The 11,368-nt window shown below is 38.6% G+C and overlaps 1 protein-coding gene across 1 annotated transcript in view; it reads left to right on the top strand.

The window, feature by feature from the left end:
• The first annotated feature begins 9,854 nt into the window (after positions 1 to 9,854).
• The window catches only part of DNAH11 (dynein axonemal heavy chain 11), a 129,585-nt gene continuing 128,071 nt past the window's right edge, over positions 9,855 to 11,368 (top strand). Inside the window, 4 exon segments of the mRNA XM_026843087.1 lie at positions 9,855 to 9,888; positions 10,323 to 10,345; positions 10,347 to 10,472; positions 10,475 to 10,523. Of these exon segments, the coding sequence (XP_026698888.1) occupies positions 9,855 to 9,888; positions 10,323 to 10,345; positions 10,347 to 10,472; positions 10,475 to 10,523 (232 nt within the window).

Genomic DNA, 11,368 nt, shown 5'->3' with positions numbered 1-11,368 from the left:
AGCGGCCGCCGCGGGTGCCTCCTGCCGGCCCGCGCGGGGTGGCGGCGGGCTTGTCCCAGGGAATTTAGAAGGGTTTTGTTGCTTCCCCCCGGCCCTCCCCGGGGTGAATAGTGGGAGAAAGCAGCGGGTTTGTGTTTGTTTTCTTCGCTGCGGAGGGCTGTGTTATTTTGGAAGTCCGAAAGGCGTAGGGACCTGCCGTGAAGACAGTGAGAACGGCGCCTCTCAATGAAATTTACCTTCAGCCCGAGACAAAAAAGTTTGGGGGTTTGTTTGGGTTTTTTTTTTCTTTTTTTTAGAAGCATAACTCTTCTTTGCAGCACTGTGAGGCTGCACTTGGATCTTTTCTCAAATAAGCTGAATACGTTTTAAGAATAGTTTAACTCTGTGATAGAAACAAAGGGATAGAAGTGCAGATGCTTTACAGTGGCAATCTTCCTCCCGTCCTCTCCTTCATCCTCCCTTGAATGTATGTGGGTTTGAAGATCTGTGCCGTTTACCCTGACAAGAGTCATTGATGCACTGGCTCTGTGGCATCTGTGTTGAGAACCAGAAATAGGAGAGCTGTGTAAAGCTTGGTCCCAGTTAAAACGCCTTGTGGCAAACGAGTTGTTTTCATGAATGTAGCGTCTGACTGGAAAATCTGTGAAAACTGTATTTGTGCATAGCAGAGCTTCCCTTCTTCCCCCTCTCCTTCAACCGATGGAGTTTTTTGCTTGTGCATGGCCAGGACTCTTGCTGTTTCTTACCTCCAGTTGCCGATCTATGCCAGGAGCATGCTGACCTTCTCTGAGGGGATTATTCCCCTGCTGAAGAGCTGCTTCAGTCCCTCTTAGCCCTCTGCCTGATACCGTTCAGTGACTACAGTCTAACCGTAAGAGTCACTTAACGCTACATGTCCTTGCTGGTGTGGTGGAGTGAACTTGATCACTTGTCCGCATGGTCCCAGGCTGCACCCGGTTGAGCCTGTACTGTTACGGCTTTTAACTTTTTCGGGTAGGTTAAAAGTATTTTGCTTCAATGAAAATTCAGATTCTGTATTTCTGAGCTAGCAGTGAAATTCACAGTAACTTGCATAGCTGCCAAGTCATGAAATACAACGCCCTGGCAAACAAGATTTTGAAAAGTTAGGGTTTTTTTGGACATGAATACATAATTTATGGTGAGATTATTCTGTCAGAAATATTCTTTTGGTTCCCGCTAATTTAAGGAGTCATGTATAGCATTGAACAGAATTAGGTCTGTGGCAGTGTCATCTCATGTCCTAAAATGCCACCTCACTGGTATTTGGAAGTGTGACACTGAATCTGTATCTGTTAGCTACAAAGCAGGCTCTCTGTAAGATGAGAATATATGACTTTCTGGCAGAGTAGATGTCTAAAGGCAATTATGTGTATTGAAATATGGCACTGAAGAAAGATGGTGTGGAGTATCCAGGAATGGTTTTCAAAAGATGATTTGCATGGTCTTATTTTTCAAGCCCAGAGGCTTGGGAAAGGCCAAAGCACATCCATAGGGAAGCTGGAAAAGCAGGTTTAGGAGGAAGGCTAAGGCGTATATATGTTCATTTAGTATAGGTGTTCTGGAAAACATTATCTGGGTTTGCAGCTTGCCTGTTTATGTACCTCCCAAGAAAACATGCTGAGATTTTGACTTCTGTGACTCATCAGTTGTTGGAGAGCTCTGATGGGTGGGTAGCTGAGAGTTTCCCTCATCTTCTTTATTCTGTCTGAACAGTAGTGTGACAGTGACATTGTCAGACCGGTAACCTGCATCTTTCTTACTTTGGGTGTCACATGAAAGACCTTCAGTTTGGGAAGCTGTCTCAAACACCACTCGAGCATACAGTAACATTCATAGAAGAGGTATTTATAGCCATATACTGTAATAAAGCAGAAAAAAAAAGGGTAAAAGTTTAACTGGCACCAGAGACAACTGATGAAAAATAACTCTTATGAAAGGAAAAAAGTGAGTCTTTAGAAAAACATAGCCACTCTGTAGACTCGTCAGCAATGGCTTGTTGCTGGAGGCTTAGGTCTGTGTAGTGTGTCACTCTTGGTTTTTTTTTGGTTGCTTTTTGTATAATGGATGTGACTACTGTCATCTGAATTGTTTACAGCATGAAATATATATTCTTTCCTGGGCTCAGGTTTTTAGAGTCATCCTCGATGCAGTGATAGGTGGTGTACTTCTTGTCCAGTATATGTCATTGTGAAAGATGAGGGATGAGTCACTTCCCCTGTGGGCAGTGATGACTAACCGCCTCTCCTGCGGGAGCAATGACATGGTGAAGCTACCACACCAGCGGTTAGGTACACAGGGAATCGTCACTTCAGATCAGCTCTCTGCTGACTATATGATGTAAAAACAGTTCATGAAGTCATGTGATTAAAGATTTTGACAGCTCATAAAGGAGGAAAGCTATTAAGAAGGTAATAAGAAGCAGAAGCAGTAGTTAGTTTTCCACCAGTTTTCCCAAAATTGTGCTGCTTCTGAAATGTAAATCATAAGAGACTCATATACAAGGTTTCAAAACTTGTCTTACAAGAGTTTTTAGGATTAAGCTATAAAAAGTAATTTACATGAGATTTTCTTAAATAAGGCATATTGAATTAATATATGTGCAATTTCTTTTAGTGTACATGTCTTAAAGTTGCATCGAAACCTCTTGCTTTATTAACAACACTGTGTTGAAGACACTCAGAGTTAGGGCTGGATACAAAATATTTGGTTGGTTTTTTGTGTGTCTTGTAAAAGTTCTGGGAACAATGTAATTTTGAAGTGCAGCTGGGTCTACAGGAACATCTTAAAGAAGTACAGAGAGTAATCCAGATCAGACTCCTACTTTTGCAATAAAAATTCTCTTAAAATTGCATTTGAAGCTCTGCTTTGAACCAATGGTGGATCTATGCTTGGTACAAAAAGCAACGTCATGGATGTAAAGGTGGTGTATGTACTGTTCTTTCCAGGTCCTGAGGCATGCCAGTGGTCCTGACCCTGATTATCTGGGACTCTTTCCCAGAATTTTGACAAGCATTTTCTCATCAATATAACATTTATAAGTAGAAATACTCTAGTTCTGAGTAAATTTTTTTGTAATTACAGATCCAGGATCAAATTTGGGATTGAAAAAGAGACCAATATTCATGTCCGTAGTTGGAATTCGGAAAACCCAAATTTAAGACCAGGACAGGCAAACAGATTTCACAGAACAGTTTTAGTTGTTACTTCTGCATTTCTGTGAAAAATTGATGTTCCAAGAAGGGAATAAATGTGTGCCATTTATGTCACAGTATTACAGATACTTTGTATAAATACCGATGGCAATGACAAAAAGAATAGTTTTCATTTTCCTGCCTTTTAGTACTTTGTTAGCAGCATTTGGATTTCAAGCTGGTCATTATCTCAGCGGTTTGATCTTGAGAGACAGCAGTTATGAATAGGGTCGGGGGTAGAACCGCAACTCTCCTGCAGAGAAGGAAATCTCTTCCTGATTGAAGCCCATGACAAAACTCCCATCAACTTCAAAAGAGAAGTATTTCAAGCACAGCAACCTGAATGCATCTGAAATCCACTGTTGGGCAGTCTGGAAAGGTCAAGGGTTTGGTTGGGGTTTTTTTAAAGATTAGTAAGGAAGAGAAAATGAATGAGAGCAAATCGTGACTAGCATGAAGAAGAGAGAAGAGGAAGTTGACAACTAAGTTCAGTTTATTGCTAAATCTGTGTTTATTAAGGAAGCTGATTTTCATGAAAGCTAATGTAGGCATTCATCTGGCTTAGGTGTTTCTTCCTAAAATGAGAATGAGATTATTTCTCCTTTGGTTTGATGTTATGGAAACAGATATCTAGTTTTTGGTTGTCACAAACAGTAACTGTGGCACTGTTTTAGCTGTTTGGCTGTTTACTTAACTAGGATATTCTGTAGAGAGAAGCCAAAATTTCCCAGCAGAAGCACCTGCTAAAGTTTTTAATTTATATCTCATAAATTCTAGTCTCCATGTGTTGCTCATCTCTATTGTGAAAAAAATAACCTTCAGCAAAAAGTGCTTAAAATTTTATTTAAAAATTAAAGTGTTTTAAAACCTTTTTCAAAGGAGAGACTAAATGAGAAATGAAAATGTAGAGATTTTGACATTAATTTAGTGCCCGCTCAGTATATACACAAGGAGTTTCATTTATAGGCGTGATATTTAAATCTAGTCTCTAAAACTCCAGTGATATCTCATACTCTGACTTCAGTGTTCAACAACAGAAGAATAACCTCCCCCAAAAGTCAGTTTTGCTCCTCTTTTCCATACTGGAGCAAACCCAGACTCTATCAGATTTATGAAGTTTGGAAAGTTTAAAGGGTTTATTATGTTATGGGTGCATAACTTCTTTCATAAAGCCACAAGTGAACTCGTTAAATTAATGTTTGACTTACAAGTCTCTAGGGAGCATACATGCAGTGTAAGGCATGCCCTCTTCATGGATGAGATGGGAACTGGCCTGCATGACAGATCTCAAGAAGGCTTCTGGGAGGGGAGGACAGGCTGCCGTGGGAGCAGGGCTCCGCTGCTCTGAAGCAGCTGGCGGTGCTCAGGTGCAGGCTTGGAGGGAGTGTGAGCTTCAGAGTGCTGAAGAAATCATTACTCTTATCAGGGCCTAATAAATTAGGTCTTGGGAGAGGGATGATGATTAAAACAGATAAACAGAAGCACTGTGCTGCTCATCCTAGCTTCTCTAGATTGTTTTTTTGCCCACTTGCTTACACATCACAGTTGAGTAATGATTGCAAAGCAACAAGTATGCTGAGACTGCTCTTGTGCTATTCTTGTCTTCACTGTCAAAACAAGCAAAACTGAACCCTGAAAGTGAACCTGGAGTTTGTAACTACTGGTGCAAGAGCAGACTTGCATCACTATTTTCCTTATTGCTTCCCTTCCTGTTATTTTTGTTTCTTGTTTGTAAATCACTCCAGCATAAAGAGAGGAGTAAATGGGACATGGCGTGAAAGTAGCAGCGCATCTTTAGCTGCACTAGACCCCAAAACTGAGTTCATACCAAGGCTCCAGCTCCCTGAATTCTGTAACTCAAAGTTTATTCATTGATTTTGATGTTTAGCAATAAAATACCTTGATTCTTGTGACGACCTGAAGTGACTGAAGTCCATACACTGATGAAGATGTTCTTCCAAGAAGCTTACTTGGGATGCTGGTGTGAAGTTTTAATTAATCTGTCTATGGCTTGGACCTGATTCAGCAAAATACTTTGATCTGAGCATGAGCTTAATTTTGTCATGACAAACAGTAACATACTTCAAGTTCCTGTATGTTTTCCTAAGCAGAACTCTGTACTGATATGGTTTAAGAAACAATGTGGAGAGTTATGGAATGCTTTTGTGGTGAAAAAAGATGGATTTAAAATAAATGTGTGAACTGGAGTAAAATTCATGATCAGTGTTATGCATTTGCACTAAATCTAGAGCTACAGGAAAAATATCTTTCCAAAGGATATCACAGGTGCCTGTTTCTAGAAAATAATTTTAAATACGAGCTCACAGCCTGCAAGTAAGATTGCTTTAAATAGTATATATTAGTGGCTATTAAACCATGGAGAGTTTGTGCTACTAATAGGATTTATTTCTCCTGTTACAAAAATGCTGGGTAGAGGGGATCTAGTGCTATGCCTGCTCCCCTTTCCCCCTGCTCCCCATCTGTTTCTATTTTCTGAGGAAAGGAGGAGAGAAATAATGAAAGTCGTGTAAACTACTACTGTGTTTCTGAAACTGCTCAGTATTCATTTTCAGCTGACTGAGAAGTAATACTGTCCCAAAACATAATTTCCATCTACAGTACAATTTGTCTGAGATTCAAGTAGGTATTTGTGTTGATAGAAAAAGAAAATATAAAGCTGATTTTCATTCAGATAGTCATGAGTTTGAGAAGTGTGGCTTGGGTTAGCTTGTTCTTCTCAGATTTAAAGAAGCAGTTTGCAGTATGTCAAAGTTACTGTTATTACTGATTTGTAATGTTACTTCTGCTTCTCCTCCAGGTGTTAATGCCTATTCTAAGCAATAAGGAAAACCATATGTCCTGGCCAGTTTGCATTTCCCAAGATTTGGAGCATTTTGTGGAAATCATGAAAAAGAAAACACAAATTATGCAAGGGCTGATGTCAGGAAGAACTCATCTTCCCATTCCCACAGCTGCAGCAAAGACTGACTTGCATCAAATATGTGCTGAAAATAAGTAAGGAAAGACTATTGTGTGACCTATTCAACACGGGAGGGGTAGGGGTGGGTGTATGTGGGAATAAAAAAAAAAAAGTGCGCTGCTTTTGGTGATTTTTAGTCTCAGACATAAACTGGTAGTAAAATGCATTAACAAGAAGGAAATAAAATTGTTAGTGTTCCAAACATAGTATTTTTATTAATCTATATTTTCTAAGCATTAGAAGGTATTTTAAAGTATTTTCTGTGTTATTGATGTATTTTAAACACTGTAATTGCTCTGTCATATGAAAACATGAATTTCCAGGACTTTATATTTTGCGCTTATTAATTTCAAAGGCAAGACTTAAGCTGTCTGTAGAGTCGCCAGAATCTGGAATCATGAAGCTATGCTTCCAGAGTGCAAAATAAGGTTATTCTGTTGAATTACCTTTTAAGTGTGTTTCCAATAGATTGCACTTCTCTGTTGCCTTGGTTTAACATGAACTGAACTCTTACCATGAAAGGTGTCTTACTGTCTTCTGTGAGGTTATTATTGATCTCAAAGGACGGCATCAAAAATGAGCGTGGCGCTAATCATTGGCATGTGCATCTGTTACGTGTAGAAACAGCAATAATATGAGCTATGTCCCAGAGAATTCACAGTTTAAGTTAACTAAAGGCTTGATTTCAGTTTAGGACTGTATACAGAAATGATTGATAATCAGTTGTTGACTAAGTGAAGATTTATAATCCTGTCAGTAATAAATTATTTTGAAGACCCTGGTCAGAGTCAGCTCCTTGCTGTACGTCATGGTACTGAAGCACGTGTGCAAGACAAGTATGGAGCTAAAACTGAGGCAGAACAGATGAATTTGCTTGAAAGGACTGAAGGGGGAAAAATAGAGTGTGAAAGGGAGAATGTAAATTATAATATTCCATTAATATTTTATTAAAATACTTTGCTGTATATTATTAGTGCCTCTTTGTAAACACTGGCAAATAAAATAATGCATTAAATAAAATCTATTTAATATTCATGCTAACTATCAGCATTCATTCAAACACCAAATTACCATGTAACTTATTATAAAATTAAACAGTAAAATGCAAATTTTTCACATCTGGAATAATTGCAAGGAACCATTCAAAGGATATGCTATCAATAATTTCTGAGATGGTGTTTGGCCATGGTTTAGATTAGCAAATACATCTGTAAGTGTGGTCTGTGTTTTCATAACTGTTTTTAGCTCTGTCTTGAGGGTTTGTTTGTATGATTTTCCTCTTAATAGAACTAAATTCCAAATTTGTGTTGTTCATCCTTGAATATAAATGTGAATGGGGGGAGAAGAGCTCTGTACTATCACAGTACTTGCTTTGAAATTCAGGGGCATTTTTTTTTTCCTGTTTGCAGACAAGAACCTAATTCCAGGCCAGTGCTACATGCCATCGAATCAATGTTTATTAGGTGGTCACATCAGATTCATGACACTCTGAACAGGGATTCTGCTGAGCCTCTTCTGCATGGCCTTCATCCAGACCCCCTAACTGTGCTGAACTTCTGGAAGGCAAGAAAAGACAAGCTTTTATATATAACTAAGCAAGTAAGCGATTTTAGGTGTTACTGTAAACATCAGGGAGAACATTCTTTTGGTTTGCCTTTCCCCATGCACACTGCAAAATGAGATGCCAAAACAAGTTTTGGTTGTTTTATTTTTGCAAATGGCTTACAGTGGTTTCCCAAAGGAAGCAAACTTTGTGTAAGTTACCGGAGAAAAACAGAGTTAAACATTAGAGAACGGTGAAAGTTAGTGATGAAGGGCTATGTAGCTGTAAGAAATTCTGTTGTTCTTGTGATCTTTTCTAAATTTCTTCCCATGACGTTTCTCAAGCTCTGGAGAAAATGAGGTTGAGAACAAAGTTTATATTTGGGATATTATTGCCAAATTTGGCTATGAAACATACTACTGTTTAATGATAATAGTAATCATAGTTTGTTATAAGTGAAACAGCTCTTTTTAATTGAAAAAGATATGCAAGATTGTTTACTTTTAAAATATGAAATGTTGTTCAGAGCTGTGTTTACTTCTCTGCTCCTTCCGTGCTTGTTATTAGTGATGTTGCAATGTCAGGTAAGTGAATGTGACAAAGAGCCCAGTTCATTTGCCACTGAAAGCTTTTGGGGCCTTTCCATGGATTTCAGCTGGCCTAGATCAGCCTTTATCTGCTAGCAGACTTGAGACATATTTATTCATTAATTCTCTAAGTGCAATTGTAAGTTGCTTGAGTTCTCCCTTCTACTCTTTCGACAGGCGACCATGATCTTTAATTGCTTTCTTTCTCCTCTGTTAAATTACAGAGTCTTGTTGTTCCAAAAATGATTAAGATCTTAAAGCCAAAGAAAGCAGCTATTATCTTGCTTCTTAGGACATTTTCAAGGAAGTGGAAGGTAGTAAGGGTAGATTGAATGAGCTGTATATTTTGTCTGTGTTTATATGTGTGTGTTACAGAATAATCTATAATTTGTCTTGACATAACAGTGTAAGTCATGATGGTAAGCTATATCAGGGCTGCAGGGACATGCACATATTAAATTAAACTGCTTTGTGTGCTGAGCTGGCTCGTTATTTGTGTTGGGGTTTTTTATTAAACTTTATGTGGATACTTTTCCTGTCATAAAAATAGGTGAGAGATATAGCAGTAGCAAAATCAATTAGTATGTGCATTTTTTCAGCATCACTTTTGATTCTTTAACTGCAGTAAATCTGTAGATAGATAAATTCTACTGCTAAAATAAATTAAATAAGGCAGTTAGCAATAAAGAAATATTTAGCTACTATACTACTTTGTATATAAAATTACACTTTATAGAAGCTGGCATTTTATTATATTCTTGTAATGTTGTTCAGTTCAGGAGATACTAGCTCTGCAAACAGCTTACACTTGCAAGTATTGTCTTGCCTATTTTATTCATGGTTAAACAACACTGGAAGTTTTGAAATACAATCTTAAGGTACTCCCATGTTTACTTTTTTTTTTTTTTAATCCCAGTGTTAAAATTTTGGTTTCTTGGTGGAGGCAGTTATTTTGTATTAGTGAATTGTAATATATTTAAATGTTTTTTCTGTTGATGTATGACTAGAAGAAAGGATTGAAATTTCTATAGTCCATCAGGTGCCTTTAGTTATCAAATAGTCTACAGTGACAGAGTGCAAAATTTTTCAGGTCTCTTCTGAACTTTTGAAGCCAGAGATATGTGAAGTGCCTACCACGCAATGGAAGGACATTATTCACTAAGACCTTGCCACCTGTAGAGGCTGACATTGCTCTATAACTTCCCTTTTAATAAAAGTTTTAAGCAGTAAAAGATCAGGCTTTATCCACGTTGAAGAGAGACCAAAGCTGACTGATTGTGTGAGTCTCAATCCTTTCCATGTCATCCAATGCAGCAGCAGCCCACAGCATGCCTAGTGTACCTTCTCCTGAAGGGCAAGCTTCTAGCACAAGCTGCTACAGTCTATGAAAAGAAATGAGTTGTCAGAATTTGTTAAACATCCAGCTTGAAGCACATGTGAAGTCCCCTTTCCCCTTTGATTGAAAACACCAAGCCATTGAGCATAACACTGGAAGGTGCAGTGGAGCACACAGCTCTTTCCAGAATGTCAAGATGCACTTGCTTCTTGGTGCCAGATTAGTCAGGAGTATTAACTGATATTATTTGACCTCTTGTGATCAGACCTGGCCTGTCCAACATACACACTTCTTAAAATTATTGCAGACTTCAGACTATTTTTCTTTCATTCCAAGCTAGAATTTCACATTTCCATCACCTGGGTATCTGCAGTGATTCGTGCTTCTCCTGGATCTGATTGGCAGCAGTGAGAGGAACAACAGACTGATTATAGAAAGGTGTTAAGCATCCTTAACTACCAGAATTGGAATGGGAAGCATCCTAGTCACTTGATGAGCCTCCGTTCAGTTTCATGAGAAATTTTTGACTGTAACGTGCCACTAAAATCTACATATCTTTCTCTTTTAAATAAATAAAGGATGACTTTGCATTCCTCATTGAAGCTTTAGTTTGGAAATTATCATCTTTTAAGATGTAGCATTTATCCTTTTCATATTTTTACAGCACTTGTAGAAGTGCAAGATACTGATTGATCTGTATCTGAGACCACGGGAAAAATACATTCAGCTCTTCTGAGAGAGGCAATTCCCAAAAATCCATAATTTAATCCCACCTTTATTTCACACCATCTACCTGATATGGAGCCATTCTGAGGTCTGTGTTCCATGGCTGCACAAGTAGTAGTTTTGCTGCAGGAGTTTTGCAATCTGCTTAGGCAGAGTAGTAAATCACGTAAGTGCCTAATAGCTGTATGTTAGTTGATATATAGTACAACTGTAACAAAGATATGGATTTAATCTGTCTGTTTTCTAACACCACAATTACCTTATAGATACTTTCAACCAGTATTAGGTTATTAAATTTGAAGTTAAGCTGAATAATTACTCATCAGCTGTACCATTCTCATACTGTGTATTTAAGAATTAAATATGTTTCTTGTCTAATGAAAGAAGACAATGAGTTGGAAGTCATGTAATATTTTCAGGTTGGGTTGTTGCTTCTTACCCCCCTCCTGTAGGTATAAGTTTGCTGCCTCTTTTCTTACCACATTTCTTGGTAGCTATTTCCTTTCATGAGTTGCAAAATGCTGATGAGAGCTACGCAAATCAAGAAAACAGGGGGTTTGTAGATAAGCTGTGAATGAGCCACCTTGATGCATTATAAGCTTTCCTTGTGCTTCCACTGAAACCCACTGTTCTGGTGGGAGTATGAGAACTTTTAAATGCTGTCAAGCAAAGCCATTTGGTAGGATTCACTGATATGGAGGTACTTCTGTTGGTAAGAAACAGGAGCATTTCCTTCAAAGCCAGCCTATGCCTGTTGTACTTCCTAAATGGTCACCACAGTTGTTCCTTAAAAACAGCAGACAGACAGCCTCCCTGACTTCCCCTGCTTGAGGGGACAAGTGTGCAGTGACCAGGGAGTGAGAGAAGAGACCTGATTCTCTTCTCTTCTGCAAGAAACAACTCATGGGCCATGCTTACAGAAGTAGGAGGAGACTTGGCAGGGCTGTCACTGAACAGGAGGCCCCTCAGAGCACCTGGAGGAGT

The sequence above is a fragment of the Athene cunicularia genome (assembly GCF_003259725.1).
Source record: "Athene cunicularia isolate RWA chromosome 2 unlocalized genomic scaffold, athCun1 chr2_part1, whole genome shotgun sequence".
NCBI lineage: Eukaryota > Metazoa > Chordata > Aves > Strigiformes > Strigidae > Athene > Athene cunicularia.
This window is presented reverse-complemented; position numbering and strand designations above follow the sequence as displayed.